At 42.5% G+C, this 23,033-nt stretch overlaps 1 protein-coding gene across 13 annotated transcripts in view; it reads right to left on the bottom strand.

Annotated features, from left to right (window-relative positions):
• The window catches only part of SPEF2 (sperm flagellar 2), a 146,832-nt gene that overhangs the window by 107,923 nt on the left and 15,876 nt on the right, over nucleotides 1-23,033 (bottom strand). For 11 of the 13 annotated variants that reach the window (XR_008425601.1, XR_008425602.1, XR_008425605.1 and 8 more), the window contains 6 exons: nucleotides 19,316-19,456; nucleotides 17,496-17,560; nucleotides 13,387-13,573; nucleotides 9,983-10,171; nucleotides 5,000-5,187; nucleotides 1,973-2,141 (listed from right to left, as the gene is read on the bottom strand). Coding sequence is in view for 7 of the 13 variants with exons in the window: in XM_053914258.2 (XP_053770233.1) it covers nucleotides 1,973-2,141; nucleotides 5,000-5,187; nucleotides 9,983-10,171; nucleotides 13,387-13,573; nucleotides 17,496-17,560; nucleotides 19,316-19,456 (939 nt within the window). In the remaining 6 variants the exon portion in view is untranslated. Of the gene's footprint in view, nucleotides 1-1,972; nucleotides 2,142-4,999; nucleotides 5,188-9,982; nucleotides 10,172-13,386; nucleotides 13,574-15,546; nucleotides 15,903-17,495; nucleotides 17,561-19,315; nucleotides 19,457-23,033 lie in introns of those variants that run through there. The other 2 variants (XR_008425604.1, XR_008425606.1) reach the window with 2 other exon arrangements.

Raw genomic sequence — 23,033 nt, 5'->3', positions numbered from 1 at the left:
AATTTAGCAATAATAAATATAGACAACTGTTTCCTTTAGCTAACTAAACCAGGATGTACTGTCCCTCTGTGTCTTGTGAAAGACTATTTAAGCCAAATAATATATTTTATAAGTTGAACCATTTAACTTTTACTTGTATGAAGGAACATTTAACAAGATTCTAAAGAGACCAAGAAGCTCTAACTAACAGTAGCGGATGATTAATAGGATAGTTTACAGTACGTATATCCTAACGCCTGAATATGGTACATTTTCCATCATGCAGTCAAAAGGAGAAGAGCATATAAACACAAATCAGAAATCCTAAAGTAATGTTCATTTCCAGGAAAACAGGAAAGGCTATAAACAAGATAAACTGCATTGCCTGACGCTCACGTACTCCTAACAAAAGTTTACGATTTCCTGCAAAAGAAACATACCGGCTGCTTCAGGATGTGGGTAAGACAAGCATGTTCCTGTGGTAACAATTTCCCAAACAAGAAAAAAGTTAAAAAGACAAATCTTTGCTAAACTGCAGACTTACAAGGTCTCCTGATTTATGAGAGCAAGAATAAAGTAAATTGAGCTTGTTTAAGAAATAAGTTAGAAATCAATAGTCCATGAATCAGCAAACTCTGTCAAATGAAAGACAGTTTACAATGGGAGGAAATACCTTTCCATAGCTTGATACCGTGAGAGCATTTTATGTTGTAGGGTTACACTTCAGGTTGCCACACTACCTCTAGTATATTCTACGGCCGTACTAACTAAATATGCACACGTATCCTGTAAGATTCTATTCAATCCTTAATAAATCATAGCTCGATAATACTTCTTTCAGTCATACAGATATGCACGCATCCAATTAAAATATGGTCTACATTTAGTTTCTCATAATCTCATGTTTTTCCTTGTCTTTTTTCATCAGTTGACCCTCTTTCAAAATTTACGTATCGTGTTATTTCACACTTTGCCTCGTTCTTTGTCAGTCATTTACTTTACTCTCCCATCCTTTCTTCAACTATGTACCGAGTGTTCACTGATTATGCAACAGTTGACTGGGTCGGATCTCTTTTCTCATGTTGCACTACAGCCCCGCAGGAACCTGCTCAGTATTTCCAACAATAAAAAGCCTCATTCTTCCTTCCCCTGAAGAATGAATCTACCCAATCTGCCCATTTTTCAATTTCACATTTTCCCTCCTAGAGGGGAGATGGAGCGGGGTGGGGAGAGTTGGGTGTGCGGAGAGAAGCCGATGGGTGTTATTTGCATCTAACATGCAGTGCAATTGGCTCAGTGTTCAACCCATATTACCTGAAGTTTCTCCACCACAGAATGAAGCAGGCCTATCATTACTGCCAACTCATACACCGGGAAAGGGGGTTTCAGCACTGAAGGGCCTGGCCGCCTACGGTCTCATGGCTGCACACGGCAGTGCCAGCGATGGCCCTTGGTCTGTCCACCCCAGAGGCCTTTCAGCAGCTCATAGCCCAGCTGACACCCAACACACTTTTAAAAGGTCTTTTAGTAAAATTGTGTTTAAATCTATGCTCCTCATAAAGCTCAGACCTTCTCTTTCATTTGCCTCCAAGAACATAGTATTTAGATAAAATTTTAAAGAAATACCTTTTAACGAGCATTTTTGAAGCAAAGGTCGACAGTTCATACAAAGAAAAATACTGATGGATAACATTTGTTTTTAAAATTCTGAATCTATTTGCCTAGACAATGTATTATTTTATATATATATATATATATATATATATATTTTACCAGAACACTCTTAATATTACTGGGAATGAGAGTTAATAGATTATAAATAGTTAGGCATTTAAAATTAGTACTATAATACAAATTAAACCAAGGGAAAATGAAAACATAAAATACCCATTTTTATTAATAGGAAGAAAATAAAATAATATCACAAAATAATGTTAAAGAAACACCATTTATTATGTTGCACTCCCCCTAATTATTTCCCCTGAGTTTGTACCTTATATTCTCCATAATCATTATTATCTAGCAAGTCCCTTTTCTCCAGTTCTACAAGTTGTTCTGCAGAGGGCTTAGCTGGTAGATCCTTAATAGAGGCCTGCTCGTAAATGGGCTTTCCGTGAAAAAACAGTTCCTTCCAATCGTGCATCAACTTATGTGGAATCAGGCTACAGCAAAAAAAAAAGGAGGAGATGAATCAATGGTTAGTCAGATATACACCTTAAACCTTAGTCCACTATCTTATTCATTCCCAGGGTCTGCTGTTTGAGACCAGGGATTCCAACTTACTATTATATTCTTAATGGCTAACAAAATGTCTGGAACTTAGTAGGTTTGAATCAATGAATGTTTCTTAAAGCCACTGGTTCTTCAAGCTTTCTAACTGGCTGTGACCTAACAGAACAATATATTAAAAAACAATTAGCACTATCACAATACTTCGATTCTGGATTCTCCGCTGTCTTACTAAGTGGCTCTGCATCATTAGGAAGGCATGTAAATGCTCCAGCAATAGTGTTTTTCCTATGCAAAATTATCATGGAATACTTTCCAAGGCCCCTTTAAGATACCAGTTGGTTTACATGTTTTCATATAATTTGTAACAGAAAAAGCTAAATCTAATGTATGGGTTGTCTTATTATCACTGAACATTGGGTAACCTTTAAAATTATTTTTCGGTAATTATTGCCATTGAAGTCTGATGAATGGAGTGGAGGAGGTGGTCAGACAGAGTAACGGGAAAACAGTTCCAAGACAAATGAAGCGTGCAAAGGAAAGAAAGAGATCAACGTGATTCAGGTGCAGTTCTCTAAAAACAGGTGGACAAGCGCTTGAAATGGCAACTTAACAAGTAAGATTTCATTCTGAGACATGCGAGACCACGGCTGAACCTTGAAGACATCACGCTAACTGAAATAAGCCAGAATCAAAAGGATAAAAGTTCCATGTTTCTTACATGAGGTACCCCAAACAGTCTGTTTCATAGCGACAGAAAGTCGAATAGTGGTCACCGGGGCAGGGAAGGAGGGAGTGGGGAGTCAGAGGGTGACCACTGCAGAGGTTCAATGTGGGAGGGCAGAAGGCCCTGGCGATGGGTGCCAGTGACGGCGACACAACCGTGCGAATGCACTTAGTGCGAATCCACTGAACAGCACGCTTAAGTGTTAAAATGATAACTTTTATGTTTTACCACAATCGAAAGTAGTATTTAAATTAAAAGTACAACTTAGAATATGATCCTTAGAATAGAATGGAATGTATTTTCTGTTAGTAAAATATTAATAGTTGCTAAAGATTTCTTTATGGAGCTATGGAAATCTAGACATCAATAAGCTCCGGCACAGAAATAATGTTGGAGTTTTTAAGGGGACGTTGGCATCTGTGGTGGGGTAAATAGTTAACTACTTATATATTGCCCAAACTTAATCCTGCAGTTGCTGAATCAATAGCCTATTATCTGAATATTAATAACTGTGTTAAGGAGCAGTCTTAACAAAAGTTCAAGTAAATAGCCTGATACCAAAATATACCTGGTGCTTTAATTACATATATACTGATAACATCTTGCTTGGTGCAGGACCTAGAGAAACTAAAATGAGTTTATCTTGACCGTTAGTAATGAAAACTGATACAATCTTAACATACAGGGGTGGGCAACGTAGATTTACAGTTGTGACACAAATAGCTAATACAATGGTTAATGAATAATACAAGAACAAATTCTGAGTTTTACACACCACAACTGTAAACCTACTTTTGCCCTTGTATGTGGGTAGTTATCACGTGCAGTTGCAACTACAAGACATTTGCATTTTCAGAGTAAAGCCTCCTTGAAAGTTCTCTGATATCAATACTTCTAAAACTTTAAAAATGTTTTAAATCAAAATAAAGTGGTTTTAGATAGCCAATATGTTCTCTGTATTAATTTTCATGAAGCAGGATTTGTAGAGTAGTAAGAGGTAGTCTTGTGTATGCCTCTCTGAAATATAATCATCAAAGTAACACACAGGAAGTTGTGAACTTACTAATATGTTGTGCTCTGTAAGTGGGTTTTTGTCACTTATTTGACACAGAAATAATACCTATGTGTTTCCCTTTCTGCTTTGGTCACCAGGAAACTCAGATAAAATTTGCAACTCTGTTGCAGTAGCTGGCAAATCTATTGCTGCCTATTTAACTGTGCTTTAGTTTATTCCCTGCTCTTAACTTTCTATTTTAATTTAAACTTTCTTATGTTCTTTTTTTTTTATTATTACCACTCCCCCCATCCCCCCTCCCTCCCCTGCTTCTACTCCCTCTGGTTTTGTCCATGTGTCCCCCATGGTTGTTCCTGAAAACTCTTCTCCCCTCCCCGCCCCATTATTCCCTCCCACCTCCCCTCTGTCTACTGTCAGATTGTTCTTAATTTCAATGTCTCTGGTTATATTTTGCTAGCTTGTTTGTTTTGTTGAGTAGGTTCCACTTAACGGTGAGATCGTATGGTATTTGTCCCTCACCACCTGGCTTATTTCACTTAGCATGATTTTCTCCAGTTCCATCCATGCTCTGTCACTAAGGGTAGGAGCTCCTTCTTTCTTTCTGCTGCATAATATTTCATTGTGTAAATGTACCACAGTTTTTTGATCCATTAATTTACTGATGTGCACTATTTTGGCACGTTCTTAATATTTTTTGTTTTGTTGAATATTTCCTTTTAAATAGCATTAATTATTAGTAAAGCAATCTTTAAACAATTTCAGTTTTCTAGAAAGTTCCAAGCATTTCAAATAAGTTATCATAGTTGTCTTAGTAAATTATAGAGAATTTAGACGCAAAATTTAAATGTAAAAAATCTAAATTCGTGTTCAATAAAGCTAGTCAGTGGGTGAATTAAGTCAGTATCAAGGTACTCAGGACCCGATTTACAGTCTTCTTTTCGATGAAGCACTTTAGTGTCTTTTAACAGCCTAGTGCTTACTTCACAATCTTATCTGTTCTCATTCTCTGTGGAGTCTCCACTGGGTTAAATGTAAAAAGCAGTACTTACTTATTTGTCAACATTCGGTAGTCTGCCACTTTGGTGGACAAATCAAGTATCTGATCCAAAATCGCGGCGCATATTATATAATGCTTTTGGTACCGAGCTTGAGCTCTTTCCACAGCAATCTGCTCGTGGATTTCCCTCTCTCTGATGGCTCGCTCTTCAAAATCAATCTTGGCTTGTTTTGCCAAAGCCTAAGATGACAAAGACACTTTTAAGTCACCACGATAATTCAAGTGAAAATAATGTCTTCATTTCAATAACAAAAAAATCTCTAAGTAGAACAAAACCTCCTTTCACACCAGGAAAAAATAAATAAATCAGCGATAGGGCCTATTTTCCCTAACACATTAAGTAGTGAGCATGATAGCAAAGACGATGTTGGAAATATTCCCCTGAAAGCTTATCTTATCAGGAAAACCCAGTGTAGAGAAAGCCAGTCTAACAGGGAAAGCCCAAAGTGGGTTAACGATGAACTGAATCGAAGTGTTTTAAAAGGAGTCCTGATGTCACGGTGTTAAACCGAGCTGGGGATCCCAGAGGAACAGGCAAGCCTGCGCCAGGCCCCAGGCACATCTGGCCCCTTTGCGTGCATCTGACGAGCCTCAGTCTGACACACCTGCTCTGCCCCATGCCCTTCACTCGGAGAGTTCTAGAATTCTGACTTTTCCTTGGAAAATATTTTGGAAATCCCCTAATTATACTGACCTGAAAATATCGACCACTTGCCAATAATGTTAAATGTTCTCAGTCAATAACAAAACTTCCTGTGGTTACAGCCTTAATAAATTTTAAAAAATTCATGCGAAGAGACATCTATTTCTGCAGAGAGTAATAAGACACTTAAGCAGTTTACATTGCCCTCTGCTTGGTTTGCACTATTATTTTGTTTAGAAAACCCTTTCTTCACACAAGTACAAAGGTCAAGCTCAGGATGACCAAATACCGCTTTTCGAACATCTGTACCTGCTCTTTGAGAAATTCTGTCCTGTGCTGACGTGCTCCAGAAACAAGACCTGCGTCCTGGACCTTAACGCAGTGAGGGTGAAGTGGAGGTGAGCCTGGGCCTTGATGGAGCTGAGACGGGACCTGAGCACCAACCCCCACCCCCACCCGGACAGAAGTCGTGCACGAGCTGTGAGAGCCCGCAGGAAACACAGCCTCCCTGTGCCTCCATCTCCTCAGTGCCAAGCAGGGATATTAATAGGACTTGCCATAAACAGAAAAACCCACCAAACCATCTTGTCACAGCAAATATTCCTCATCATCACACAGTTCACAAATGACTGGATGCGTGACAATACTCTGATATCGTCCATTGCACCAAATGGAAGGCTCATTAGTTTTGGTTTTGCAGTTTTATTTGTCTCATTGTTGGTGGGAGAGGGGTTGGGCTGGGGGGCCTCTAGGCTCAATCCTGTACACTTGGCAGGGTGAGGAATTACCCCAGAATTTGGCGATGTTGTGTTGTTTTGTAGGCCCGGTTTCACAAGAAAGCATCCCATGTAAGCACGAAGCTTTACGGCATGCTCCATGTTCAGGAAAGTCCAGCCTGATAGAGCAGGCATAGTTAGAAGAGGATTTATGGGGAAAGTGACAGTAAAAATGGGTCATGAGCTGGGGAGTGCCGGTAAAGGACACGGAATGTTTAGGATATGATAAGAGCAAAACCTTGATGGGAGCAGCGCAATGTCCCCTGCAGGAATGGGGCAGCTTTCCCTGCGCAGTTGCTCCCTCCCTCCCTCCCTCCTCACTCACGTTTTTCTTCCTTCTCTCCAGCTGTCCAGTGTTCCACCTCTACCCACCCCACCACCACCCCGACCCTGGGTGAAACCCACCATAATTTCCTGTCCCATGGCAGCGCAGTGGTTTGCAGCCTAATATAAGAAAGAAGGAGAGGGAGAAGGAAGGCTGGGGGTGGGCTGGGGTAGGGGGGAGTGACCTCAGGGTCACAAGTCGGACTGGGGGGCCTGCCAGGCCTGCTTGCTCCTGCTGCACCACCGAGAAGCAGGGCGACTTAGCGCTTTCTAAGCTTCATTTTCCTTACATGGAAAATGGAGATAAAATAGTGTCCAGTTGAAATGGCCATTGTGAGACTTATATATGCATGTAATGAACATAGCTCAATGCTTGACTCAAACGTTCAAAAATTGTTAAATATCAATGTGTTTGATTGGTGTTAAAACAATAGTAGGTGTAGGAATCTGCAGTCAGAAACTGTCTTAATAAACGCCCAACTGTCTTAGACAGATTGCCAGCTGTAATCTAAAACAAACAGACAAAGAGACAGACACAACTCCTAAACACTGGTGAAGAACGCCAGCTCTCTCTCTCCTTCAATTGGCCAGACATCGGCCTAAGCCCTGGGGAAACGGTATTAAGCAGAAATCAGCGGTCCCTGTCCTCATGGGGCTTTCATCCATTGGGAGAGAGAGTCAAACTCACAGAAATGTCCAGTTACCCATTGTGAAAAGTGCCACTAGGGGGAGACTGTGGGGTGGGAGGGTGTATAACAGGGCCTTACATAACAGGGAGCTCAGGGGCATGATTATTAACTAGGGAAAGGCAGAAAGACCAGCTTATTCAAGGACCTGAGAGCAGACCAGTGTGGTCCCGAGTCCAGGCAATGGAGCGGACCAGTCAGGAGCAGGGGCCTGGTGGGAAGGAAGCCGTGCACGGGCCTTCTCTGGTGTGAGGGCTGTGGTCTGACCTGAGAGTCCGCAGGTCCCTCTGGCTGCAGAGCGGAGAAGGGTTTGGAGGGGTGAAAGTGGAGCAGGTCACCTGAGAAAGTACTCTCTAGTTTTCCCCTTTCTTTATTTCTAACAAGTAACTAGAAGTCTTTTTAACTCCTGTGTCAGAGAATTTCTGCAGGCTGGAAAGGTGATACTGTCGGGGGCTCCTCCTCACTTTAAAAGGCAAAATCCAAAGGCAAATGAATCCAGGTTACTCAAAGAGAGAGGCTAGAGGGAAAGGTTTGAAAACAAGGAGAAAGGGGAAGAGATGTGTACCCCATTCCCCAGCAGCTCCTGGGGAGCAGCAAAGCCTCAGAGGGGTACAGTGAGGGACCCTCAAAGGCTGGAACAGCCTCCTCAAAGGCGTGTGCTCCATGGGTGACAATGTGACAGCCGGGGCAAATGAAGACTCAATGGCAATGGACTGGGCCTGTGCCTGATGACTGGTGTGTCTCCCTGATGACGTGGCCCTGTGACCTGGCCACTGCACATCTCTGTGGGCAGAGGTGAGTTGCTACAGTTCAGCTGAGGTTGATTAACAGGCGTAAATAATGTTATGTTCTTACTCACCCCAACTGTGGTAGCCGATTCATATCATAGGCACTAAAAATAGATGAAGGAGACCATTGCAGCAGGAGTAGCCTGGGTGGGCAGGTGGCGGGTAGACATGGAGAGAAATGGACTGACTGAAGAGATAAATATCTAGTACGTGAAATCTATAGGACTTAGTGAGGTTTGGGATGCAGGAGTCAGGATTAAACAGGCCTGAAGTGGGCCCTGAGGTTTTGGACTTGCACACGAGAATAAATGGCCATGCCATTTGTGGAGATACGGAAACTTGCAAAGGCCCAGTTTAGTGACAGGGCTCACAAATTTGGCTCTAACATGTTGAATCTGAGGTGCCTCTGAGATGTCATAAAGGCGCGCACACCAGAGGGCAGAGACACAGGTGCGTGAGTCGGGTGTCTAGTGCAGGAATTGCGCCCCCACGACCGTGGGTGAGATCGTCTGCAGGGATACCAGAGGAGAGAAGGTGGCGGCGCAGGACTAAGCTTCAAGGACTCCGACAGTAAATGTTTTGCTATTACAGGGGAACGTACCTACAATGGAAGCCAAGGGTAGGCGGCCAAACAAACAGGACCAAGAGCATGTCCTCCACACCAGAAGTGACCAACAGAAGTGACCATGTGATCGGAGGTCAATTCTATTTATATTAATAACATGAAATAATGTTGACAGTTTGTGAACATCATTAATAATCTTTAGAATATCTAATAAATTTAAAAGTACTTCTAGGATCCAACCACCATAAATAATAACAAAACTACAAGAATAATAACAATTAAAAAGAGTAATTTAAAAAATGTCCTTCTTCACAAAAGTGAAGCAGTAGACAGGTAAATGCTGTAGGGAATAAAATGTATTTTGTTTACTTAGTGAGTGATAACGGGAAGCAAAGGTGAGAGTGTTCCCTTGACAAATTCAGCGTTTATTCACGTGGCTCCTATTCACGCGGCTCCTATTCACACACTAGCTGCTGGTGATGGGGAGGTGACATATTCCAACTCTGCAGTCAGCCCCCTCAAAGGGCAGGGTACCAGGAGGCAGGGCCCTCAGCTTCAGGGAAAGGCAACCACATGAGAGGGAGGCCTGGACTTTTTCCCTGTGCCCCGGCACCTGCCAGGCCTGGTCTCTGAGGCCGAGGTGGGCCTGGCATCCCAGTCCTCTGCAGCCAGTTCGAGCCCAGTTAAAGACGGGCAATGCTTCTCCTCACAGAGAGGCCAGTCCTGCTATAAACGCCTCACTACCCTGAACTTAGGTTGCTGGGCTTGGGAAGCAAATGGATCCTTCAAATAGACACTTAGATTTAGCTAAATGCATCATCTCCAAAGTAAGCAAGGGGCACTCCATCCATTCAACTTTACTCTCGTCGAAAGAGGAGGAATGAAACAATTATCCAGCTAATTCAGCTCCCGAAGAAGACACTTGAGATCAGGGCTCACGCAGACGTCCGGACTGGTGGTGAGCGCCACACAGCTGCAGCAGCAAGACTCAAAGGGAAGAATAAAGGGTGTGGTAGGCGCCACAGGGCTGTTGGTGGTTCCACCAACACGAGAATAGGGGGAGTCTGTAGAGCCCATGCCAAAGAGGACTCTCATTCAGCAGCTGGCCACGGACACCTACGACTTTGTTTACCCTGACTTGGTAGAAAGAGTCCAAAGTAACCATAGAAAGATTTTAAGGAAGGCACTGTTACCGCTTCTCGATCAAGAGCATCCTGGAACTCTTTCAGCCGTCTCTCCTCGTACTGCTTTTCTCTGAAAATTCTGTTTTGCCATAAAACTTCCTTTTCGTGCCGCACGTGCATGAGCTGCACGGCGATCCTGCGCTCCTGCTGGGACTGCCGCATGAGCCGGTTAATCAGCTGCTCCTCCCGGTACGCCTCCTGCGAACAGCAGTGGGACAGGCGGTTACCAACAGGCCCTGCCTGCGATTCCCTCGGGCTGGGATGCCGGCACGTAAGCAGTGTGTGAAAGGCGTAGACGTCATCTGCATCAATTCCTAACATTTGATTCAAATTGGAACATGGTAAAAATCGAGTCAAAAAAATAAAACATTTCCAACAAAGGCTGTATACTTTTGATATCTATAAGAGGCATTAGGGTTTTGTAACTTTCAATTATGTTAAATGAATTATTACCTCCTTTAAAATTTGATGAAAGTAAACTATCAAAAAGTAAAAGGTGATTGTTTTCAAGGTTTTATAATCAAGGGACGTAATTCTCAATTTATGAGTATGTTTATGGAAATGTGGAATTGGGCTACATGTCCTCTGAACACAAACGCTGGTGTAAAAACACACGCAGACACAGTCCGGCTGCGGTGGCAGATCTGATTAGCTCCCAGTGGGGACGTTTCATACTTGTGTGAGGAAAAGCAAAAGTCTGACAGAATGGGAAGACGGGAGGAGAGGCGACGAAGTCACCTACTGCTTATGTGTGACAAGTTTAATGGCTGCGATCTGAAAGGGAAATGAGTTGCCTTCTCCCGGCTCCCTGTAGGAGAGGTCAAGGGGAAGCAGCGAGTGAACAGTAGGAAAAGTGTTACACTGGGACTCGGGGGCCCTGGCCTGTGCAGCCTCAGTGTTACCCTTGATTGGCTGTGTGTCCCTGGGCAAGGGCCTCTTTCATTAGGTAGAATGAGGGGTTTGGGAGGGAGGCGATCACCAGAGCCCCTTCCAGCACGATCTCTCTCTCTCTGTCTCTGTCTCTCTGTCTCTCTGTCTCTCTGTCTCTCTGTCTCTCTGTCTCTCTCTCTCTCTCTCTCTCTCTCTCTCTCTCTCTCTCTCTCTCGTCTAAACAGAGACATCATGTGGAGGGAAAAGGTAATTAAAGTTCTCAAGCGGGAGAATTTAGAAGAATGCCCAAGGATTGGAGTTGTCCATTTAACTCTCAAAAATCCAATGATTTAAAAGAAAATCTGACATCACCGACGACACTGTGTCCCATCCCTCCCACTATGAGGCTATGGGAGAAGAACTGTGTGTATTTTCAGAATCAAGAAATAAATAACGACACAGTCTGTGGTAAATGTCAAAACTCGAACCTGAGAATTATAAAAAATGTGGATTAAGTAAAAGTTCAACTGAAAGTAAATATGAAATTGTTTTCTGTTGAGTAAATGTATCAAGTAAAAAGATAAAATTGTGAACCACTTTGAAAGATGTGTCTCATCCAGTTACCGAATTCCAGGAGCTTTAATGTTAACCATTTGTTTCCTTGTGCCACCAACAGCGCTGGTGAGCCCGACTGTAAAAATGGCCACAAGGTCTTCAGTTTTCTCCACCATGGCTTTGCAATGTTATCCTGCAGATACTCCCATCAAAAAGTGAAATCTATTTCTCCATTCCTTAAACATGGGGTTTGCGGTGACTGTTGACCTGAACTGACCCATGGGACATTAGCAAAACAATGAAACACAACAAAAACCTTGGCATCTGCCTTTCCTGTGACCCCCGCCACTCCCAGCACATTTCCTGGTCTGCCTGGAAGCAGACCTGCCACACAGAGAGGTGCAGTCTCCCCAGCTGGCCCTGATGAAGCCTCCAAGGCAGCCAGCCCCAGCCAACCCACAGACATCCAAAGACGTCTGCACGAGGCCACCCGACCCCAGCAAGAGGACAGCGCAGCTGGGCCAGCCAAAACTGCCGACCACAGAGTGGCGTGGCTTGGGATTCAGAAGGGACAGTCACAACTGTATTTTTAAAAATATAACCCAGATTTATTATTCTTGCTAATAAGACCTGAAATTATAAAACTACTAAAAGAAAAATATAGGGGAAAAAACTTCTTAACATTGGTCTAGGCAATGATTTTTCTTTTCTGGATATGACCCAAAAGCAGAGCAAAAAAGTTTTTGCACAGCCAAGAAGACAATCAATAGGGTGCAAACTACTGAATGGAAGAAAACATTCGCAAATTATATAGTTTGGTTAATATCCAAAATATTCAAGGAACTCAAGCAACTCAACAGCACAAAGAAAAACTAAATAACCCAATTAAAAAATGGGCAAAGGACCTAAGTAGATATTTCTCAAAAGAAGACACACGAACAGCCAGCAGGTGTATGAAAAGGTGCTCAACATCACTATTCATGAGGGAAACGAAAATCAAAGCCGTAACAAGATGTCACCTCATACCTGTTGGAATGGCTATTTCCAAGAAAAACAAGAGAGAGATAACTAGTGTTGGAAAGAATGTGGAGAAAAGAAAACCTTGTAAACCGCTGGTGAGAATATAAACGGGTAAAGCCAATATGGAAAACAGTGTTGTGCTTCCTCAAAACATTTGAAATAAAACTACCACAAGGCTCGACAATCCCCCTTCTGGGGGTACACATCTAAAGGAAATTAAATCAGAATCTCAGAGAGACAGGCGCACCCCTGTGTTCACTGCAGCATTATCCACAATGCCCACGGGACGGGGACAACCTGAGTGTCCGCCAAGGGACGAAGAGGTGAAGTGTAGTGTAGCTACATAATGGAACATTATTCAGCCTCAACAAAGAAAGAAACCCTGTTGTTTGTGACACGGATGAACCTGGAGGACATTATGCTGAGTAGAATAAGCTAGACACAGAAAGACAAATACTGCATGATCTCACTTACAGATGGAATTTCAAAGGGTTCAACTTATAAAACTAGATCTTAAGTGTTCTCACCAAACACAAAAAAACGGTAACTGTATGCAATAATGGACGTGTTCATTAGTGTGATTATGGAAATCACTTAACAATGATATATGTATACATATATGTAAATGCATCACATTATGCACCTTAAATACATGCAACTTTTATTTGTCAACTATGCCTCAACAAAAGGCAACCATCAGCAGATTTTATATTCTTCAGCAAGTGTTTTATGTAGTTTTTTTTCCTGCAGTATACTTGCTACTATGTGAGGATGTCTGTCCCATTGACATTTGAGTCAGAGTGGCAGCTAATGCGCACATGAGATATGTAGTACGTGTATAAGATACACATAATGTGTGTATACATAGTGTGAATATACACAATGTATTTAAACATAATGTGTATATAAAAAGATGGCGTTCTGTAAAATTTCCATCACCATCATTGGACCAACATCTAGTATCTTACCTCTTGTGCCTCGTGGGCTATTAACTGATCCATTAACAGTCTCCGTCGTCTTTTCTCCCTTTGTTCTCGTGCAAAAGCATCTTCTTCAAGGCGCTTTTGGATTTTTTTAATGTATTCATCATCCGAGTAAGTGTTTAACAAGTCGGCAGTTGTCTGGCCTGCTGTATCTAAAGAAGCCTTGGATACACTAAGGACAATAGTTTTTATTTTAGATTCAAAAAAGAATGCGATCACAGGCCACTACTTGTGACTTGAGGGGGACGAACTCAGGAGGCGGCTCCCTGAGTACTCTGTGAATTTATTAATACAAGTATTCAGGTGAAAAATATTAGAACTTCAGGGTGACACTCTTAGCTTGTCGGTGGGTGCCACCGCCTCCCCCCTTTTCTGGACTCTGTGTCTGTGAAGTCCTTAGCCTACAGAGCCTTCTCTCTGGGCTCATCACCTCCCTGGACTTCTACTTCTCAAGATCTTCACTCTCCCAGACGTTCTGGATTTTTGTCCCTCTTCTTCCTGCTGGCACTAGGCCCCCTGCTCCCCCTGTTTAGAATCAACGGAAGCACCATAGTGACAACCCATGTCAGGGAAGGCAACCCTCCACAAGGTGTGCTGATGTCAGGACAGTGCTTCCTGATGGGCCCGTCCACCACCTCTCTCACCCACGTGTGTGCCAGCCGGTCTGCGAACTCCCACCACTGCCGGACTGCTGGGGGCTGCGGCCCAGCTCCTCCTGGAAGCTCGGCAGCCAAAAGTTGACTTGCTCAGCATGCCACACTCACAAGCACAGGTCTGACTGAGCTTCTCGCTCAAGTCCTGGAGACCCGAGGTGAAAAGACCTACCTCAGGGCTCTTGTCCTACCTCATGTGCAAAACCAAAGGGTCAGGAAGAGCCAGATGGTCTCACCAACACAAAGCAATCACACTTAACTCGGTGAGACAGATGGTGACTTAGAAGAGCTTTTATAGATTCATTCAAAAGTTATCAAAGTTATCATTAAAAGTAACAGGTACACTTTTATGTCTATAAGGATCAAATAATCAATTCTCATCCACATACCTCTTTAGAAAATAAACAAGGTCATATGTTAGTACAAGATATAATAGGACTTGCCAAGAAATAATGAGTTTTAATATTATTAATAATTATTGTTTTTTATGTTCTGTTACAATTTGTTTTAAAATATAACAATTTTATTCAAAAGACAAGGACAGGCTATTGTGTGTAAGGACTAAATCTCATCAATTCTCGTAGATAGAGAGAATGCTCTTATGAAAGCACAGTTAATTCATGCTTAGTGAGGTCACAGTCACATGGGTATAGTACAGATCACGTTATATTGCAGTGCGTTACTTTTCGGGTTGGTGCTGCCAGCTGAACTCTGTGCTCATAAGCAAAATACCCCATTTTCCTCTTCTCCGTCCTTGTCCTCGAATGCCTGCCGGGTAGTGGAGGCTAAATTTCAAATGATATGCTAAGAAATACTACACAAGTGTGGTGGAATTTTTAAAATCACACACAGAAGTCCTGGTTATTTTATCAGCAGGGGCTCCACCTTCAGCGGTATTCTGTCATGGAGAGTCGTTGAGCAGAGACTGAGTAGCTACCAACGTCTCAGTAATATCAGAGACTAAGTTCATCCCTATTCATTTATTAAAATTTAGTAAAATTAAGTGCTTATGAAAATTTCATGGCACAACTTTTTAAATCATTCATCAAAATTCTTATTATATTTTTACATAAATGTGCTGTTTAAAAGATTTTGCCCTGGACTGAGCATGGATTAATAACACTGTATTTATGTTACCAGTAATACACCTGATGTATTTCCCCTCCATTATTTATCGGTCAGTCTGTCCATCTGTGTCCATCCATCCAGCTGCTGTCTGATTGCAATACAGGTCTGAACAAAGCCACATGATGCTTTCTTGCGTGAATATTCATTTTACTGGGTGTGGATTTACTGAGGACAATTATGGTTTCTTTACATCTGTCTGTTTGCTAGGCCTCCATAGAGTTAACCTGTGCTTACATTTTTGCTAGGAAGAGCTAAGGGAAATGCATGAACCAAAACGCCCGTCTGCAGCCGCCAGGAACCTCAGTTACAGAAACAAACAGCAGACAGCATTCATTCTTTGTCTTTAAAAACAGAGGACTTATACCTGTGGGAGGAAAGTAGCCATGGAACGCTTGTGCACTGAGACATCATCATGTTCTTCCACAAAAGAAAGAAGATGCACCTGGAGGTGACACTCCTGAGGAGCTGTCACAGGAGCTGGCTGTAAAAGGCACAGCTCCAGAAACTGCCCCTTAGGATTACCCTATGGGAAGTTTCTCAGCAAGCCCAGGACGGCTTGGCTCTAAGCAAAGAACTCAGAATGCACCACAGCCTTTGTTTTCGTTGAAAGTTTTCTCTAGGCCAGTGCTTCCCAGCCTTTTTCATTTTCGAGCCACCAGAGAAGATGCTCTTTGTGGGGCACACTGGAAGGACTTTCCGTCTCTGAGGAGGCTGGTCACAGGGGAGGGGACAGGTCCAGGGACTCTTGCTGCCCAGGCCCCATCTTGCCCACTGGGAAGTGAAGGTGTCCTATCCCTGGTCCCCAGACAGGAATCTCTAGCAAGGTCAAGAGGAGGCTCCTACAAAGAAAAGACTTGTGACAGGCACTGCTGTTTCCCTCCCCTTTCTCTCCAAACAGAGCCCAAATTTTATTCAGAAAAACAAGGTACCTGGCTGAAAACTGCTTTTCCCAGCCTCCCATTCTGCTAGGTATGGTCAGGTGACTGCATTTGACCAGTAAGATGTAAGCAGCAGTATTATGCGGGACTTCTGGGCAGGCTCCTAAAAGGACTTAGTTAAGCTTGGAGATGGCTACTGCAGCCTCCCCTTCTTCCTGGGGAACGTAGGCCCCAGGGCCAGGGCTCCAGCAGCCAGCTTGTATGGGGAGTGCGCTGCTCTGCCTGGTGTTACCTCTGGTTGCTAAACTGTGTGGTGTCCCAGGAAAGGGGCAGCCATGGAGCTACAGAGAAGGCCATTCCTCAAAAAGTAACAAAATATTTCAGTGTTTTAAGATGGTCATTCTGGTGGTTAGCCTCTGTTTATACACGAGAATGTGTGGCTGGTAGATGAGTGAGTGCTGGAAGGCAGCGGTGGTTTCATGGGCCAGCGTCGGGCCGAGGCTACCTGGGAGGGTGGGCTTGGACTGTGTTTTCTGAGGGAGTCAGGGGAAGCGCTGAAGGACGGGAGTGGGGATCAGAACAGGCATGGCAGTCCCTGCAGATGGTGGGAGGAAAGGTACCGCGTGTGTTCACTTTGCTTTATTTTCCTGCCTCACCTGACTTCCTCACCATTTCTTTTTCTAGCTTTGTCTCATTCCTCCTCATTTGACTCTGTTTCCTTCTTTCAGAAATGTTGACATGGAAATGAAGTATATAATTTGTGTCTTTCTTCTTTAACAGAGATTTATTTCATAGTCTATAAATTGTAAATGAGTAGAGTTTGGTAGTTGCCATTTAAAAATGAAGAAAACCCAAAACAACAAAACTCAAGTTGCTCCTATCAATGTAGTCCCTAGTCAATTATTTTCTGTGAGTTGGTGACCCTAATAGGGTATCTTTATCTTTGGGCAAATTAAGCCCATTAATCAGGCACTTTTTGCAATGAACTCTTTGATCTGATTTAGTGAAAGTTGGTCAGCAAACTAATTCAACAACTCTTCACTGAATCCCCGCACTGAATGCTGAGGGTGAAACGTGGGAGAAGCCAACTAAAGTCTAATGAAGGTTCTCCTGTGACAGATTTGAACTTGAAACAAACTTGGTGGGCATGTCGAAGATGCGTGTGAACTTAGAGGAGCATGTGAGCACAGAAAAATAACTTAGCTTTGCGTCGGGACAGCCAGCCTCCCTCTTGGACTTTGTAAAATTGTTAATGAACAATTAATCAATCTGAACTTTAAGTCATTTATCTTCTTTCATAGACTCTCTTAATGAAGATTCTACAAAGTGAAAAAAATCTTTGGAACCTATTCCAGGTAAACCACTTCTAAATATTCAAAACTTACAGGTAGAAAAGAATGTAGTTTTGTAATTGTTAAAATAGTTCACGGCCTACCTTTCTTTTGCCTGGAGATCCTTCTTTAGTAGTGCTTCAAACTTCTTAATCTCTTTAGCCACATCCTTAAAAAAAAAAGTTTATTATCAGTTTCCTGCCTCTAAAAACCATTGACAATCTTCATTTACCATATTTATTCAAGTTTATAAGGTGACATGCACTAGTAATTCAAGGTAATTAAGAGGTGAGATATGAAAAACTGCACTCCAACAAATTTTTACAATTCTTATTTCTTACTTCAACTCTAGGCTAAATACACATAAAATAATATGAAAATTGCCTAGTCTGAATCATTTATTTCACAATTTTAGCTCTGAAAGTGCATCAGAGGGCACTTAATAAGACTAAAGATTATCAAAGAGTTAGGACATAAGTTTTTTGTTAAAAACTTTTGTTAGAGTTTTATTGCAATTTTTAAAATGAGAATAAGCATTTTTTGGATATAAATATTTCTTTAAAAATCACTGTCTCAGGTATTTTAAACATTTCTCATACAATCTTATTTACACTATTAATTTGCTCTCTGAAAATTCATTTTAGTTCCTTCTCTGTATACTGTACTTATTAATGAAATTTAATCAACCCTGGGGAATAAAAGAATTATGTTCTTTACTAAAATGGGGTCAGAAGAAACCCTCTGTGGGAAACAATTTTTAGAATCCAAACACAGGGTTTTTTAATATTAAAAATAAATGTAGATATACATTTATACTGTATAAGTGAAATATAAAACACAATCACTTCAGAAATCAGAGAGATCTGTCAATTTCTGCTTTACTGGCATTGTGAACTTGGGTAAAACATGCCAGCTTTGTGGGTTTTGGTTTCCTTACATACCTAATGGGCAAAATAACACCCTAGCTAGAGAGTCATTTATACATGAACCAAGGATAATGTGAAGTGCCCAGTCCATAGCCTGACAGGTAGCACATGCTCGATAAACGGCAGCACCTAATCTTTCCCTCAGGTCACGGGACAGGACAGAGGACCATTGACTTACTGCGGTGGCAGGTAGAGTAGCCTGCAGGAACCTGTATTAAAATGTAGCATTGCTCCCTTGTGAGACAGGAGCAGACTGTATCCTTTGGAATGATTGACCGTTGGTATGGCCTAGCAAAATATCACTTGTGTAGGTAACTTAAATTTAAGGACACTGATAACAAGCAGATCACTTGACGTTTCTCAAGTGATTTCACAGAAAAGCAGTGCAGCGTGGTGAGGAGAAATTGAGTAAAAACATAGTCGGGATGGCATGTACATATGTGCACCTCAGCTGGGCCCTGGTGCACCCACGGGGGTCATTATGACCCCCCACTCTGACCTGGCTTGTTGGTGACCACAGAATCCCCAGCACAAGAGGCCAGACAGGCACTGTCATTTAATAGGGGTTTGTCACCCCTCGCCTGAAGCTGCAGTCTCTGTTTCCGAGCAAACAGCAGTATAAAATGGATTCAATGTGCATACAGGGGAAGCGTTTCAATGAGAAGGAGCAATGCCAGAGATCATGTGAAAAGAAAATAAGGAGTTTCAGGAATTCTACATATTTTGGGGAAAGATCATTCTTTTATTAAGATAAACGCACACCCTGGTTGGTGTGGATTGAGCGCCGGCTTGAGAACCAAAGAGCTGCTGGTTCCATTCCCAGTCAGGGCACTTGCTTGAGTTGTAGGCCAGGTCAGGTCCCCAGTGCGGGGCACGAAACACATTGGTGTTTCTCTCCCTCTCTTTCTCCCTCCCTTCCCCTATGTCTAAAATAAATAAGTAAAATATTAAAAATAAGAAAAGATAAATGCACACAATTTTAAAGGACTATCACTTACCTCCGTTTCTTTTTTCTTCTTCATCATTTTTTGGGCCTCAAGTGCTTTCAGAGTACGATTTGATGCAGGTTTAGGAATCTGTATGATAGCCGCCTGGATTTTGGCCATTATTTCATTTTGTCGTCTTCTGCTCAACCGTTGCTGAATATCCCATGTACATTAGTTTAGTGACTCAGTTCATCAGAACAACAGGCAGTGTTACACACTCACAGGTACACGTATATATAATTTTTCCGCTGAAAGTTTCAGAACTCATCAATTAACCAATGGACTGGGTGTCACAACTGTATAGTGTGACAAAGCAGGGGTCAACGTGACTTAGTTTGAACAGTATGATGTGAAAACACAGTTTGGAGTCCCCAGATTATGCTAACCAAATGCGTGCATCTGCCTTCTGGGGGCTGGAAAGGTGCTCCAGTCACAGAGAAGAGTGTCATTCTTTCCCAGTCCCACCTTCGTGACCTGCCCGGTAATGGGAAGGGGAAATTCTGTTTCGGAAGATGGACTGGAGAGAAACTTCAGCCTAGGAGGTGGCCTCTGGGAGGGCTCCTGGCAGCTGGGTGGAAATGACAAGCTTCCCCAAGACTCAGGCACATTTAAACAGTGAGCTCAGAGACCATGTAAAACAGTGGACTAACACTAAGTTATGTGGTTCAATATTGAATCATCTCTTTTCTATGTATGCAATAATTATTTTACAAAGAATATAAGCAGAAGAGCATAATTGAAAAAGTTCAGTGAAAATCAGATAAAATATTTTACGTTTAAATGACTTAAGAGGTAACATGTGAAACTTTTCATGACTTTACTACGAAAGCATTATATAAGAACCAATAAGATCATTAGCACCTGCTTCCAAAGCTAAGAAATGTCAATTCACCATTAAAAACCAGAAATTATAAATAATTAAAAAATCTTGCTTGTCATTTTCTAAAACGTAAATTTTTATTTAACTGCATTATATTTATCTTTTTTTCTTAAGGAAACCAGGAAGAGATAGGCTCTCCCTTTTGTCCTGTTTGCTTGTTACCATCTTAAACAAGGTAATTTATTTCAGACTATCTAACGGTGCCACACTGTTTCCCCCAACATTCTTTGGAGGCTTTCTGCAGTAGACCCGGCACCTCAAAGGTGGGCGGGCTGGTTCCTATAGAGCCCCAGCACTCTGCCTCAACTTAAACGCCGCGTTAAGTGCGCCTCGTCTCTACACCATGAAACGCCCAGGAAGCCCAGGCCTTCCTCCGCTCTGCGACAAGTAGTGCGATCCTGAGATCTTCCAGAGCCTGCCTTTCTCTACTCTTTCTCTCCCTCCTCACAGGGAGCTCACTACATTCAGGGCATGTTAATTTGTTACCATTCTAACTATAAATTTATAATGAGTGATTTACAGTGCAGTCCGAAGAACCACAATTCCTTTGCCTGTAGTTTACACATTCCATACACACAGCCACCTGAAATTCTCTTAAAAGCCTTTAATTATCCCACATGGCACTGTCCTTTCCTGTCTTCAGTGGCACAGGGGATCATTAAAGGCTTTCAGAGAAGCACGAGAAACAGCGGGGAGTTGGTCACAGCCGGAAGGGCCTGGAGGGTGTTGAGGATGTGGAAGGAGGCTGGAAAGGAGGCAAGCCGTACCGCCAAGAAGAGAGGAATGGGGCAGGGCAGAAGACCCAGGGGCTGCAAAAGAGAGGGACATGTCCACTCTGCCTCCCTCTGTGGGGACGGTGGTCATAGCCTTCGCCGGAGTAGCTAGTAGTACCCGACCCCATCCTAATGCGTCCGGTGCATTGATTTCTACCAGACAACTCAAAAAGCAATCAAGCTGTCCCGCCATTCCAGAGAATGGCTGCTGTTGCGTAGCTGCAAGTGCAGGTGACAGGCAGCGGGCTTGGGGATGGCGAGGAGGGAAAGTGAAGGAGAGAGAGGTGAGGGCAGGGCAGAGCGCGAGTCGTGCGCCAGCCACACGCACCTGTGCGCATTACAGCGGCGTGCGTGTGCCCTGGGCACGGGTCGCAAACAGCACACGGCGCACCAAGGCGCTTCTGTTAAAGTGGTTCTGTAAAACCTCTTCGATTTTAAAAGTTCTTTGTTCTCCCTTGAGTTATTAAAAATTTTGAAGTTTCTCAGAGTGCATGTGGACAAGGTCTTCTTTCATGTGTGTGTATTTTTCTTGAAACCTGTGTGTAACCCGCATCAGACTGAAATCAGTTTGACGTGGTATCAGGTTTCTAAGTCTTTGAATGAAGAAAGCATTTTAAAACACGCCATTATTAGAGAATAAAGAGTATATCATTGTTAGAAGCACATAAAATTTGTTTTTAAAATAAACTTTCCATGAAATATGCTTGTTGGTTGTTAAAATAATCTTAAATCCATACAAATTATTCATATCCTTGGTTGATGTTAAGAATACAAAAACATGATTTGAATTCCTTTTGACAAAATAATCTATATGCTTTTATATTATTTATTGTCCTGAGTTAAATTTTCAATAAGTGGTATTTGAATTCTTGAAAACGTATTTTCATGAAAATAATTTCATAAAACCAATTTCAACACACAAGAGATAATATAAGAAGCCAGATTCTTTCTATTACTTGAGCCACTTCCTGGTAGCAATGAGAACATGAGAAAACTTCCAGGTCCCCACAGAGTGCAATATGACGAGAAAATAAACTGTTAAAGATGATCTAAGGTGGGACTCAGAACACGGACGGTGTACTTAACTAAGACTTTCAAATGCCAAAGTAATCTCCTTAGAAGCTGAAGGCTTACTGAAAAAAATGATTGTTTAAACTGGTTTTGGTCCTTCTGACACTGCCTCAGCAAATACCAGCCCTTGACTCAGAAGACCATTTTAGTGCCTTTCCACGCCTTCCGGCTTCCTCTCTGTGAAAAGTGGCCTGGCTTCTGACTTCACAGTGACAACAAAAACGTGAGGTCCGTGAACGACCTACCTTCCCACTTCAACACATCTCGCTATCTCCCACTTAGTGCTTCCCTTTCCCCCAACCCAGGAAGTAACCCACTGTGGTATCAGACACCCTACTCTTCAGTGCGTGGCTTCTCGAGTCAGGTTGCTGAGGTCTGAGTTTCAGCTATGGCTTCACAAAGCCGAGCAGGTTGCCTAACCTCTCTATCTCAGCGTCATCATCTGTGAGATGGGGAAAGAAAAAACACCTGTCCCACCGGCCTGAATGGTCTCCTGTTAGGTCATCTACACAGCTCTGTTGTCTATAGCTCTGCTGTCTATTTTATACTTTACAAACAATTGTCTTCTTGAAGTTACAAAAGAGTCTAATGCTGAGGCAGATATAATCATTGTTTTTATAGTTGGGATAATTAAGACTGTTCTAAATACTGCCCAGAGTTAATCAGCTTGCAAGTGAGGAAGGCAGGATGCAAAGCTAAGTTAGTTAGCTTTAAGTCTGATGTAATTTCTAGCTCTCCAAGGGTCCTGAGTTCGTTCTGCTACCAGGCTCGTAAGAATGTCCATTAAGAACAGACAAATCTGAAAGTAGAACTTGCCCTCACACACATCTATTATGTCACTGTTGCTTTATGATTAAACTGAAAACTAATTATTTTCATTTTTGTTTAGTGCATTGCGTTAGTGCAGCACTCCACATTGCTCCAGAGACCTGGAAAAGTCCGTGCACTTCCCTGACCACAAGGAAATAGCGCAGGAACTGGAGAGAACTGTCAACTAGGAAGTGAT

This window comes from Desmodus rotundus, chromosome 1 (genome assembly GCF_022682495.2).
Source record: "Desmodus rotundus isolate HL8 chromosome 1, HLdesRot8A.1, whole genome shotgun sequence".
In the NCBI taxonomy this organism is placed as follows: Eukaryota; Metazoa; Chordata; class Mammalia; order Chiroptera; family Phyllostomidae; genus Desmodus; species Desmodus rotundus.
Note: the sequence above shows the minus strand (reverse complement) of the source record. Positions and strands in the feature narration are given on the sequence as shown.